The sequence below is a fragment of the Parasteatoda tepidariorum genome, chromosome 5 (genome assembly GCF_982258835.1).
Source record: "Parasteatoda tepidariorum strain Cologne lab strain chromosome 5, Ptep-v5.0, whole genome shotgun sequence".
NCBI lineage: Eukaryota > Metazoa > Arthropoda > Arachnida > Araneae > Theridiidae > Parasteatoda > Parasteatoda tepidariorum.
In genome coordinates, this window is record NC_141759.1 from 5713517 (window position 1) to 5728883 (window position 15367).

Genomic DNA, 15367 nt, shown 5'->3' on the forward strand with positions numbered 1-15367 from the left:
TGAAGCTATTTGTGATATTACAAGTATTATTTCTTTATTATAAATGATAAATATTTATAAAATTATGTAACACTTTATATTGCATTTTAAGCATTGGGGTGCAGGATACCCTGCTCATGTAACATTTTAGGACAAGTTTTAGTTTTGTCAATATTTTCAAGCAATGCTGAAAGAACAAAATTTGCTAAATTGGAAAAAAAAACAAAAGATTTATCCAAAAAATATTAGATCAAATCAGTTGAAAAGTATACCTGCCATAGTTTGCTGGATGATACTCCATTCTGTGTTACTCTACATACACCAGCTTCTGGGGGGCAAAAAACTCCTTCCACAGTAGGTAAAGGACCACAAACACTTATGTAGTATGATGCTTCATCATTTAACACACCTGAGGCAGCTGTATGATATGTTTTAGTGAAGCTAGACAAGTCAATATACTGACTGTTATTCTTAACTCCACAATGTGGTGCTACTTGACATGCTAATTCTGTCTTCCAGCTAAAGAAATATGTGCAATCATGTGTTTCATACATAAACTGTGGTTCACCTACATCTGGACCGCAAACAAATTCAATGATAGTATTGCGCTTGAAACGACCATCGTGGCATTCATCTCCGCCTGTGTAATTAAGAAACATTAACCCTTCACCAGTAAACATCAAATTTCCATTCGGTTTTCCACCATTCCAAGATCTTTTCAGGCCAGCAATTTCCTCTTGACATAATCCGCTATTCGACCCGCAAGGGTTAGAACTATTGCTTCCACAAATATTTAAGGTATAGCGATAGCCAGAAACATTAGAAATAAATAATTGGTTTTTCAAAGCAGTCAAATTATATTGGAAGTTGGTAGTTGGGTCTAAAGCTGTACAATCATTATTGCTCACAGCAGTCTTCGCAGGACAAGCATAAGCAGTAGGCCAATCAAAATAATATGTGCAGTCATCTTTGCCAACAAATTGTGGACTACTATCAATATTATGTTCACTGCAACTAAATTCTATGATAGTTTGCCAAAATCTTGCTGTACTTGAATGTTCCTCATTACATGGATCTCCAGAAGAATACCTCATTTTTATTTTACCATCATCAATGTATGGAGCTTGCACAGCCCGCCCAAGATTAAGAGGCTCAGATGGTTTTGAGTTGTCCACTAAGCAAACTGCTGATGTATAAGGACAAAGAGAATCAGAGGTGTGGACTACACTGCGGCACACATTAATTACAAATGTGTTCTTATCTGAAAATGGATATTTAACATAATAGTTGTCACTGAGCAATGATAGTTTGCTAAGGTCATAATGGGTTCCATTTTCATCAACAGCTGAACATTCTATGACATCAAAAGGAGGACACGCATGCACAGTTGGCCATTCAAACAAATAAGTACAATTTTCAGCTTCAGACACATAATAGGGACCATCCTTATCTTCTCGGCCATGATGACAAGTAAAAGTAATTTTTGTAGATCTATTATATTTGCCATGGCAATTTCCTGATCCAAACTGATATTCCAGTGTAATAAGACCTTTCCTATATACAAGATCATCATTTGGCAAACCAAGGCTTTTTGAAAAGCCAATATCCGAAGGTTTGGTCTGACAGGAACTGGAGTTGGCACAAACATTTTCTAATCCATTCAACTTACCACAAACATTAAATAAATAAACATATTCTCCAACAGTTACATTGTAATTATTGTTTTTGCTTTTAAGAGGATTGAGATCAAACATGTAACCAAATATAGGATCTTTCACCATGCAGTTATTTCCTACATTGTTCTGTATAGGACATGCTGCAGGTGTATCAAGTGAAAACACAAATTCACACTCTGGAGTTTCCCCAATAAATATCAAATCTCCCTCTTTACTCGAGCAGAATAAATTTATAGTTGTACTTCGGCTAAACTGCCCATTTTGACACAGAGAGCCATCAACATATCGGATTACAACTGTTCCTCTATGGCTAACAAGAGGATCACTTTTTTGAGAACCTAAATCGATACCGTTACTACCAATATTAGCAGTATTCACTTGGCATGCCGCTGAGTTACCCCCTGGGCAATTATAAGAGCTTACTTTATTTAAAGGACGGCAGAAATTTATATAATACCGCAAATGGGAGTATTCCGGCCTGTGGTCAACAGCTTCCCAATTTCCATCACTGTACTTTGCAAGTGGATTCAAGTCATATTCATTTCCATTGGTATCAACAATATTACAATCAAACTGAGAAGTCATACAAGTGAGGCTGGTTTTCATTTCAAACACATATTGTCCACCTTCATTACCTATAAAAACAGGACTTTGATCAGGTGCTCCTAAAGTACAAGGGAATTTTATGGCTATTCCTTTACCAGAACCTGTGGTTGATGAGTTAGATTTGTAAGTGAGAGTTAAATACTGTCCATCAGAATAACTGAGGCTATAAGAATTTGAAATAGCCAATTCTGACAATATATTGCCATCATTATCAGTTTCACATGCACTCACATTTACTGATGGATTAATGCCATTAAAAGGTGTACAACCCTGGTTGATTTTTCCACATATATTTAACTGAAAAGTACGTGATGGTGATTGAACTACATAGGGCTGTTTATTCATATATAGAGATGATAAATCAAAAGTAAAACCAGAATCAATATCAGTTAATTGACAACTATCTCTAGTTTCTAAATTAGCTGTAGGACAAGCTGCTTTTGTGTTCCAAAGAAATGCATACTCACAAGCTCCTAATCTGCTTAAAAATATTGGTCCATTTTTAGATATTTGTTCTCCACAAAGAAAATGTATTACAGTTGAATAAGTGGTATTTTCACCAAATGCTCGACAGGGATCACCATTAGTATATGTTAAAGAGAGATGACCAGGACTATCTAAAAGAGGAGGTGAGTTAACTCGTCCGAGGTTAGGAATAACAACTTTCTCACCTATATCGGTAATTTCAACTGCACAAACAGCAGCATCCGGGTTACAGCCAGTTGGTCCTGCCAAAGATTTACATACATTTAAATAAATTTGCCTTTCTTTATTGTCCTCACTGATGATAGTCACCCAATTCTGTCCAGTAAGTGCTAGTCCAGATAAGTCATAAACTAAATGAGAAACTGGATCATGAACTAAACAGTCCATTGATGGAACTTTGGGGCAAACTAAATCAGTATACCAATGAAAAACGTATGCAAAATCAACTTCTTCAACAAAATATGGACTATTGTTATTAGGATGATAGTCACAGATAAATATAATCATAGTCATTCGAGCAGTGTTATTCGCATCATTATAAGGATCCCCATTTAAATATGTTAAATTCACAACTCCATCCATGTAAGAAAGATGAGATGTTGGCTCTCCTGTTTTCCACGAAGAATTATTCACTTTATCAACTTGACAAACTCCCACATTATCAGAAGAATTTTTATTTGCAGAACATGGTGTATCTTGAACAGGCTCACAAACTCCCAAATAATATTTATAGGTTTCAGTATCTACCTGATACGTTTTTGACCTTAAAGAATTTAAGTCATAGTTTATATCTAATTTACTGTCATACACTTTACAATTAATGCCTTCAATTATACCTTCAGGACAAGCTTCAGCTGTAAGCCATTGAAACTCATAAATGCAATCTACATCATTGATTCTAGTAAGAACCGGACCTGAATTTATATGCCCTGGCCTACAAACAAATGAAATAGTTGATGACCAAGATTTTTCACCATTGCAAAAACTACCACCAACGTAATGCAATTTAATGGACTTGGAAATTTCATCATAAACAGGAGCAGTAGTAAAATTGCCAAGATTTAAATAAGTCCCATTATAAAGTAAGACACAAACAGAGGAGCTTTCACCACATTTAATGAGATTACTATTGTCTAAATTAGAAACCTGTCCACAAACATTAATATAATATTCAGCATTGTCTTTACTGGGCAGAACTCTGCGATCGACTGCTTCCCACGGATCACCTTTAAGGAGCAAAAGCTTTTGAAGGTTCACCTTTTTCTTATCATAAGTAACCGAACAAGGAGTGTCGAGAGGATTTTTCAAGCAGGCATGTTTAGTGCGCCACTCAAAAATATGAGCACAGTAATCAGATGATAAATGAGTTGGTTCACCAACACCAGCATTTAAATCACAAACAAAATTTATAGTAGATGATTGCTCAACGCCATTACCTTTGCACTCTGCACCTTTTGGGTACGTTAAAATGACTTCTTGATCTGCGTACATGAAATTTGATTTATCAGTGGTTCCAATAACTTGAAATGAGTTATCTGATGAATTTGCCATGCATGCTGCCACTGATTTCCAATGCTTGTCTCCACAAGTATAATTATTTAATCCACTACAAACACTTAAAGCAAAATGGATATTTTTATCATCACTGCTAGTAACGTTCACAAAAGTTTTCATTTTCAATGGTGTCAAGTCAATTTCAACACCATGATTGTCAAGTGAAAACTTGCAATCTTTAATACTCCCTTTCAGAGTATTCTCAGGACAAGCATATTCAGTTTCCCATTCAACATCATACTGGCAATTACTGTCTGAAATAATTTTAGGTGGTTGACTATGTCCACGAGATGGACACTTAAAAGTGACGGTCGTTTTTGGTTTCATCCTACAACCAGAATTAGTGTAATAACCTAGTGTTGTATAGGTAAGAGTAAGACCTTCTTCGTGCGATAAAACTCTCCTACGAGGTGTACCAAACATAATTTTCTCACTGCCGATAATTCTACAAGCTCCAGCGTCAGGACAACCTTCTGTCTTATTGTCAGGAACTATATTTCCACACACATTGATCACGAAATCCATAGCCGGAGTTGGAGTATTTACAAAATAACCACCTTCTGGCATAATAAGTGGGGATAAATCCCGTTTATTACCCTGATCATCAATAACATAGCAAGGTACTTGTTTAACTTTTGGTTTCTCTTTACAGGCGGCTAAAGTTCTCCAATAAAAATTGGCTTGACACTCACTTCTTAAAATTAATTCAGGTGCTCCTAAGTAAGGCCCGCAGGCAAAATTGATGGCAGCACGATACACACCTATTGCACCACATTTAACTTCGGTCAAAAGATACAAGGAAAAACCACCACCGAAACTATCTGAAATAGCATAGTTAGAGGATTTTTCCATCACAGCGTCTCCATAACTCGTAGATCCGTTACGAGTGACAAGGCATACAGAACTATTTACACAGCCAGTTGATGACTGGACAGGTCGGCAAATATTGATTTCGAAGGCTGCAAGCTCTCCATTTATTTTTGGTATTGAAACTGGCCATCCTCGAATCCTGAGAAAAGATATAAAAGAAAGAAAAAAATTATTACAAAATAATTCATCAATTAATTAAAGAGCTAGCAGTACATTCAAAATATTCTGAAATTCAAGTTTACTATAATTGAAGTGTGCAATTAATAAATTTGTGCCATTGTGACAATTAAAACTTCACATAAAAAATAAATCTAAATCAATAGATATGTTTTTATTACAATTTTTTACTGGAATCCATGGAATAGATGGGTGCTCAACATGATAACTTTTGCATAAGGCAATTAGAAAAAAGATCAGCTTAATTAACTTAATCTTGATAACTAATACATTAAGAACAAACATTAAAGTATACAAATCCATGACACACAATAAACAAACTCTTAAAATAAAAATTTAAAGACCGTTTTAAGTTATAATTACACGGAAAACGTAATTACTGTCCTCTGCCTTAAAATCCTTTAAAAACACACAAGGAAAATCCTTTAATTTTTCACAACAAATCCATAATTTAAACTAGAATATAAGAAAACTTTTTAAATATTACTCAGTTGAAAATTTCATAAAAGTTTTTTTAAGAAAATAGATATCTAGAATTTAAAAAAAATATTAAGAAGTTTCAAAAAAGAATTTTCGCTTTTACATCGCAAAAACATCTCTGTATCACTTAGATTTCTATATTACTTTAAATAAAGCCACATTTTGAAAGCAATCACATAATATTTTTTAACAAAAAATAAATTAATAAAATAAAAAATTTAAAAAAAATGTGTTTGTTATTTCAAGGGATGTTTTTAAATAGCCTAATACTATTATGCATACAAGAAAAAGCTAGGTGAAAATTATAAATACATATTTCATTTATTATGAAAATATAAAATGCAACATATAAAACTATAGAATGTGACATAGGGTAAAACATATTTTTATTCTAAAATTCTTTTCTAAAGCAATAATGAATTTATTATTGTTTTAAATTTATTTAAAAAAACTTCAAATTAACACGAAACTTTAAAATTACAGACGGAATTACATTAAGTGGCAAATAAAGAAAAAGCTCTTGTAACTTATGTTATAATTTTTATGCAACAGATACAAACTTCATTAAAAAAAATTATAATAACCTTATTATTGCTACAAAATAAAAACTACAATTTTTGATTTTATATTTAAAATGGTTAATATAAAATTTTTTAAAAAAAAATGTTAATGAAAGGATGCTATTAAATGATTATTTGTGTGCTTGTTTTTACATTGTCCTTTGTAACATGGAAGAATGCCAGTAGCGGAAAATTTGTAAGCATTGTGAAAATTTTTGTTAGTGTTACTAATAAGAAAAAAAACTGCAAATTATCTTATCCTAATGCCCAGGTCACTCTGGTTGAGATTGATATGAGAATTTTAATCTTTGATTCGCACAGTCGCACATTTCCCACGACTTTTCTGCATTTAACTTTCAGGTAAACTGGTTGAGTGTTTTCTGCTTTTTTCTTTCAGTTCAATTAATAAAATAAACTGGCATTTTCAAAGAGAGTTCATTATAATCAGATCTTCTTTGAATTCCAGAGAAGAAAACAAAGATTTGCTTTTGAGCTTTTTCCTATCTAAGCAAATGAGATTTAAAATTACATTCACTAGATTTAAAATCGTGCATTGTAATTGGTATTTCGATGGTTTTATATCAAATATTGTGCAAAAAAGGCATTATTATGATTTGTGTTCAAATGACTTAATTTTAAAACGGAATTCATAATAAGGCGATTTTAAAGTTAATTTTTAAGATTCGTCGTATTCCCAGAATTTTAAAATCAAACATCAAAATTTGAATTAACACGATTCTAAAATCACACATTGTGTTTCATATTCACTCAATTTAAATTAATAAAATCTCGCGTCGATATTTTCATTAAAACATTGATAACATTCTGAGGAAAAAAAATTTCGACATACACTTTTTTCTTGATCAATTTTCAAGTATTCTTCTAATTATTTAAAAAGTATTTTTGCTCATGACATAATTGGATTTCTATAATCAGCTTTTATTGGTCTTCACCAATGGTGTGAACCAATCTAAAGTTTTATAAAAATTAGAAAACTTTAAAAAAAATATGATTTTGAAACAAACTGCAAATTCCAAATTTAATAAGGTTGGTGATTTTAAATTTGTTATTAGCGAATGGAATTTCCATAAAATTAACTGCAACAAGCAAGTGTTATTCTGATCCAAAATTTTTGTTAAGTTGATGAGATGTAAATATGCTGAATTTGAATTTAGCTATTTAATTAAAACTTCCATTATTTTGCAGCAAGTGCAATTTGTTAAAATGGCAAAAATAATTCAATAAACATAAAAGTTTGAGGTTATTTTTGTTTCAAAAATGTGCTCCTGTTACAAAATTAAATTTAGAACAATTGTAAGTTGCATGGATCAGTTTCAAACCATTGGCGATTGTAAAAATACAGGTAATTAGCAAATCCAGATGACTGTTTTTGATTTTAAAAAAATAATTCTAATTTAGAATAAACTATTATAATTTTTTGGTTAGTATTGTTGTAATTCAAAGAACAATTAAAAGACCTTTTTTTTATCACAGTATTACATTTTTTTTAATGATTTTTTAAATATGAATTAATTAAAAAAACTTAAATATTGTAAAAAAATACTTTAACAAAGCAAACAAAATTCCTACAAGAATTAGTAATTTGCTATGAGATTCAAAATTTTTTCAAGGTTAGAGTTCTTCGTATGTTTAACTAAAACATTATATAAAATACGACAATTGAATTTGAAGAAAAAAAATTCCTCCACTATCATGGGTAATTGTGACACTAAGTGAAAAACCCTGAAAATTTTAGGTGCAAAATTGGTATTAAGATGTCAATTTATATATCAAACATGCTTCATATTTAACATTTTTTAAGCTAGCATTTTTAATAAAATTACTTACTGATGAAGAATATCACACCATTTCAGTAACTAATTCAAGAAAAAACTTATTTCATACAAGAATCTGCAATATTGTACTTAAAAATCGCATGAATGAGAATCAAAATGTCGGGTTTTAAAATCTACTTTGAACTGCGATAGTGGTTACAAAAACGCGAAGAATTTTTAATTGAGTAAATTTAAAATGAGATATTGGAATTTTAAATCATCTTGATAAGAATAGCAATGTAGAATACTTAAATTGCATGAATCGCAACATGTAACTTTTTAATTGGGTAAATACAAAAATCGATGTTCAATATTAAAATCGAGTGAATGAAAATCACGATTCCCGATATAAACAGATTCTGGCTCAGTTGCAAATATTCAAATGGCAAAAATCTGCCAAACAAAAAGAATTAAATTGTCAGATGAATCGCATGTATGTAAACGTCTCGTTAACAGGATTTAGCAAAAATTTCAAAATTTTGTCAGATTTTAAGTTTTTGACTCCCAGAATAATCACGGAATACTCTGCTTCTAGTTATTAAACCCATGAGAATGATACAATAACTGTCTTATTTTCTATGAAACTGCCGGAATAGAAGAATTATGGAGGTGAATATTAATATTCGCGATCGCAACACTCGAATACGCTATCTGGGGAGAGACCGGTTTCATGCCTTTAGCCCTTCTCCCTTCCCTCTCCTCCTTTTTTCAGTTATATAGGAATGTACTACGATATTTTCCCTTTTCTTAATATTTTTCCTTTTTACTTAATAAAAATATTTTCTAAAATTTCCGTGATACTTTTCTTTAGAACTATGTTTAATGTAGTTTTCAGTTCCATATAGTTTTTCAAGTTAAAAGATTTTAATCTATTTGAAAATCAAGAGAGAAACAAACGTACTTCCTTCCTCTATGACTTTCCACACGCTAATGGAGAAAGCATGTGAAGTGTTGCCATAGGAAAAGAGTTCTGCTCTACGCCACCTGCAGCCCATTTCGATCGCCAATATGGAAAAAGGGGATTAAAAATTTATATTTTAATAAAAGGACCTACTTTTAACAACCAAATTTTTTTAACCCAGAAATATTATAGTTCTGATGTAAAAAAAGAAAAATTTTATTTTATAGACTATCAAAAATAAACTGAAGAAAAATGCTTCTATGTTAGATTTCTTTATACTTTTAACTAAAAAATTAAACAAAAAACATCAATTTGATGAAAAATATTTATCCACTATTATGTCTTATTTTCCTTCGAACTGCCTGGATAGAATAATTATGGATGTGAATATGAATAGATAAAAAAAAAAATGAGGTTACAAATTAATATTAAAAAAAAAAAAATGCTTTTAGCAAAACGAGAAGCAGAAATATTATAATCCTTGGATCTGTAGTTTAAAAAATCTAGTGGAATCACTGTCTTACTCTTGCCAAACCTTAAAAACCGTTTTATTGTAGGATCCCCAACAGAAATCTTCTCTTTTTTACAAAATAATAGACAAATTATTGTTTCTTTTGTACATTCAAATAAGAAAAATTTATATTGCAAATTTAATCAGCCATACCCCAAACTATGATCCTGATAGTCATAGCCATTAAAAAAATTTAAACGTGAAGGTAATCAAAAAACAATAAAAATTTAATACACTGTCAATAAGTACCTAACCCAAATATGTTACTTTTAAATGCACAAAAACTATATCACACGAAATTTTTACACCAAATAAGAAAGCAAATACACAAAGTATAAAACCCTGGTTGCAATATAAACTTTAGTTATTCAAAAATTATAAATCATAAGTAGAAACGGAAGGGAACTACAACTAATGAGGGAGTATTCCCGGCAAATTGTTGTTCATACCCAATATACGAAGCATTCAAAAAAAATAATAATAAATAAATAAATACGTGGAATATGAACTTTTTAAAAATAAATGATACGAGCATACATTTATGCAATTATGCTAATAAATTTTATTGTCAATAATATTCACCAGAAGTAAGGATAGGAATCTAACATATGGTTTTACGTAAGAGAAAAAATTTTCTGTTGAAATAATTATAATCAACTTGTTTAAATTTAACACTGTTAAGACAAATGATTGACAATACAATGGAGATAGAAAACTAATTATGGCCAATATAATTGTAATTGTTTACTTTGAACTAACGGAAAGTTAAACAGTTTAAAATGTAACACGTAAATCTATCAATGTGAGAAAAAAATATTAAATAGCAAAGCGTCAATAAGCTTTGACAGCAAATTTATAATTATAAAGCGAATACTTAATTAAAATCACTTACCAATCCAGATCGGATAAATCGTATTTCCCATCTTCAAATATACAAGTAGGACGAGAAAAATGAAACAAACAAATAGTAAATATCACAAATAAAATCATGTTTTCAAATTAAAACTAATCGGCGAAATCAAAGTTATAATTATTCATTTAAAACGCTCAATGACAACATGCAGAAGATTCATGAGCAGCTTCTCAATTTTAGTAAATAATGCAAACAGCGGACATAGCACAGATTTCTCATTGCCAAGCCTTCAATGAACTTTTTCCATACTTCGTTGTTATAAAATGCGAATCGAATGAGAAAGCGAATGAAAGCTCACCATCACGTGCAGCTTCCGCGCGATTTGTCAAATATTACGTCATTTATAGGGAAAATCTCAGCGTGGGGAAAAAGAGGAAGCCAGAGGGATATTAATAATAGGGCATTAGCACAGCCAAAAGTTTAATCTACGAAAATGTTTAAAACAATATTGGGTGGCTTAAAAAAAAAAAGTTTTATTATAGAGGACAAGCAAAAATGTAACTATGGTTTATTCTTGGTAGTTAATCAGTTTTCTTTGGAAGAAGAGACGAGAGATTTAATAAGTTGTAATGATTATATTTCTCACATCATTGATTTGATGGTACTTTTGCGCTATCAGCTTTTTTAAATGGATCTTCTTAGCAAATATTTCTTCTGAAAAAGGAGGATGTTTCCAACTGAAAGAGAACTTTCGCTCAGCTCAGCTACAAAAAGAACTACAAAGTACAAGAAGAAAAAAATGCAGGCCATGCGACATAAATAAATTGCCTACTTACCTCTAGTTGTAAAGAAAATTGTACAAATTATACTCATTCTTATAATGATTTGGGTCTTCTTCCCTAGGATTAAACCAAATAAAGAGTTTGTATGATTTACTCAGGAGAAATTAAGCCAAAGATTTGTTCATATTATATTTTTTCAGCCATTCGTCACAGCTATTTAACCAGTATAACATTGTAAGAGTAACCCGATATTAAGTCACTTCACTGTTCACACTGATTTTTTATAGATTTGTCCTCCGCCACTATATTCAGCCTAGAAAAGATTCACACAGCGTATTCAGACTGATCTATATATATATATATATATATATATATATATATATATATATATATATATATATATATATATTTAATTTTCTTATAAAAAATAAAGAGAAAAAGTTCACATTGTGGGTCGCTCTCAGGAAATACGGGTGTACAGAGCATGTTAAATTACCTGTTAGAGTTTGAAAGTGTCTCAAATAGATTCCATTTTTGCTTCCTTCAGCAATCAAATAGGTTTTGATGTTTTCATGCATTAGCCTTCTTGAATAATTATTTATCAAATTTTAGTATCATTTTTGGTTTTTCTTCAATTAATTATTAATTTTTGACCCACAACAGTCGATGCTTCTTTTATTTTCAGTTTTGTTAGGTATTATAAAAATATAAACAGAGGACACTCGTAAAGAAACACCCAATATGAATGTCCAATTGACCCGATCATTTTAACCTATAATTCAACGTATGTTCAACCTAGGATAGCACTTTGATATTTCATACTACTAGCCCACATATTGATACCAGAACAAAAAATAATAATAATAAATAAATAAAATTAGAAAAAATTGCTCTTCTTTTTACATTAAAAATAAGTTTTTTTTAAAGAAAAATCGGATTTTTTTATTTCAAACTGAAATTTAGACTAGAAATATTAAACATTAAAAATTTTTATATCGTGAATGGATTTTTCTAGAAAGTATAATGTATAAAGCTGAAACTTCGCATCCCCATAAATATAAAATCTATCTGAAAATTAGCAAAAGTTGACAGTTTTGTATCTAAATATAAATATAAATTTAATGATGGTGCAGTTTTCCGTTGTTGTCGGTGCATTTTTATTGGTCGGAAAAATCACTTGGTAAGATCCAGTTTTTTCCCACATTAATTTCATGTTTGCTTGTCATTATAAAATTGATGTAAGTCATAAAGGCATTATTTTCCTAGAAATGTTTTTTCATCCCTAATTTAAAGGTATTTACCTGTACTATTATTATTGTGTTTTTGATTTTGTTTGTTTTCTAAATTAAGAAATTAAGAGGATTTTTTTATCATTACTATTATTAGAATAACGTAATTCTACGTTACAATTTAAGATTAATTAAATCGGTGTCTGATCCTATTAACCGTTCTACAATTATTATTTTTTGGTGAAAATTTAATATACTATTATGAATTACTGTTAAAGAGATTCGTTAAATGATTTAGAACATAACTTTATTCACAAATTCACGAATGCAAAAATATTAAATTACAGTTGTGAACTCCTCAAATTTGATATAACAATAAACATTTAATTTTAAATGTTATTTCAAAAAAGGATTACTTAGAAAAATGGCTCATGTTTATTAATAGATTTTAATTGTATCGTAAGGGAAAAATATTCGGATGTGGGAAGAGGCGGGACAAAAGCTTTTTGAAGTTATACTTCTTATGCGACTTCCAACAAGGTAGCGTTAAACGTTTGACGCTACATTTTTATTGGCCGAGAAATCACATGGTAGGACCCAGTTTTCCCTCATTCATTTCCATATTGTTTTGGTTCTCACTAGCATAAAAATAATAAAAGTCATAAAAGTATTGTTTTTCTATAAATATTTTTTTAGTTTGTTTTGATACCCATACAATTTAATAGGGTAGTATTTTTTGTTTTCAAATTTAGTGGATAACAATTGTAAAAAATGAGTGAAAACATTCCCACGGACAATGTGACGGATTTAAGGTTATGTCAAGGTACGTCTCTTGTGAATATCAATTGATTGTTTCTCTTCTGAAATTACATTATGAAGCATTCACATACATTATTAATACATTTTCCAGGGCGAGACGAACCACAAGCACTTCCACTGTTTCAAGAGGTCCACGAGGGAAAAATGCACAATATTACCGTGATTACAGAGAGCGGAAGCGTGCGGAGCAGGAAAAAGAGTCGTTGAATAGAGCTAGTGATCCTACTACGACTGCTGATTCTTCTACAATTAGCGTCGCAGGTTGCGAAGTTTAACTTCTTCCGCGCGGAGTGACTCCACGCACTATTTTTATACCAGTTTTGTGCCAATCCAAATGAATTTCTTATGTTATCTTTGTTATTTTTTTTATTAGTCTCATGTATTTTTTTTTTAAGTATATATACTTTTAGTTGAATAATTTCAACTGTTTTATGCCAAGAAACAGCAATTGCTGTGTAGCAATCATCGGGGTTGTTGAGCGCTAGCGAACTGGGGCTTACCCGTTTGGTACTTAATGCTAGTATAATTTTTTTATACCGCATTCAACGATTTTACATGTTTCCTTTATTTCTTGTTTTACTCATCATTTAAGTGATGTATAAATAGCAATGGAAAATTCTGATCTCTGTCTACTTTGAATAATAACTTAAGAAATCGTTGGCGGAATATTAAAAAATAATGATTAAATGGAGACCTAATACCCTATTTTTTTTTTTTTTTTTTTATGTACTATGAATATTGTGTCTTGTTAATACAAACAGACAAATGCACTATCAGGGGCATAATTATGCCTCAAATGTTCACCGAATTTATGTTGAGGGAAAAAAATAAAGATGTGCTTGACCGACCAATGACGAAATAGTTGTTTAAAAAAATGGACAAGGAAAATCCCTTTGATCACTAGAAATCTTTTGTATAACTAAATCAATTTCTGACACAGTAACAAAATGCCAAATATACTCTTTTTAAAACACACGTGATTAACAAGCACCGAGATAGATGCTTAAACTTTTAAAAATTTACATCTAGTGATATCAGTTTTCATAAAGAATGGAATTTTATAATCGTCAAAACATTTCAGTTTCAAACAATATCAGATCGATGATTTTAAATCAAATTTTAAATTTATAAGTTAATAAATAAATTAATTGAAATAAATTATTTACTTGTTTATTGTGTATTCAATATTTTGGATCCCCTATCCATATAATGAAATAGTTTTCTTACGAAATAATAAAACTTTTATGTTTGAGTTAAATGATTCTTTTAAGTGTATTCCAATACATAAAACAGGGGGAAAATGGTAGTTATTCTTCAAAATTCCATTTAAAAAAAGAATAACTCTTAACTTCTAACGGAGATAATTGTTCTTTATTAAATGTCTATTTCGCTGTAAAAGAATGCCTCCTGATGAGAATGTTTACGTTTTTCTATAAAATTTTCCACTTATTTTAATTTGTCACCCTTTCTCATGATTTTCTGTTATGAAGCTGAGCAAAACTCGTTTATCTTAGTTCCTCTCATCAGAATAGAGATTAACTGTTTTTATCATCAGTTGGCATGATGATATTGCTCGCTCAACTCAGGATAGTCAAACCTGATCATCAATGATCAACTTATGATAGTCAAAATTTACCATTATCAATTTTCTCCGATACATATCTCTTTCGAGGGGCAAAATTATCATTATAATATTTTATACCTATATTAGTATATTTGGTATTTATGACATATGTCAACGGTTATATAACCCTTCAACATTTGAGTTTTATGCGAAAAAAATTCATCTGTGGCAGCAAACCGAATATACATTTTTGAAGGGAAAAAAATTAAATAGGAATTTGATAAGGACTTAGGAGCATGACCATTTTTCAATCCGACCATTTAAACGCTACGTTTAAAATATTTAAAATTAGTAGTGTAAAAAAGTTCTTTTAATTCTAATTCATTTAAATATTAATACACTATCTTTGCTACCACTGGAAAAATACTTTTTGAAACAATGGAGAACCCGTTGTAGAACTCTTATCAAAATTGCACCATTAACCA

General features: G+C 30.5%; 1 protein-coding gene across 2 annotated transcripts in view; it reads right to left on the reverse strand.

Moving 5' to 3' along the window:
* Lerp (lysosomal enzyme receptor protein) overlaps window positions 1-10902 on the reverse strand; it is a 47726-nt gene extending 36824 nt beyond the window's left edge. For both annotated transcript variants that reach the window (XM_043052776.3, XM_043052778.3), the window contains exons 1-2: window positions 10528-10902; window positions 252-5310 (exon numbers count right to left, since the gene is read on the reverse strand). In XM_043052776.3, coding sequence (XP_042908710.2) covers window positions 252-5310; window positions 10528-10625 — 5157 coding nt within the window. In that variant the 5' untranslated portion in view covers window positions 10626-10902. The remainder of the gene's footprint in view (window positions 1-251; window positions 5311-10527) is intronic.
* Between the last annotated feature and the right edge of the window lie 4465 nt (window positions 10903-15367).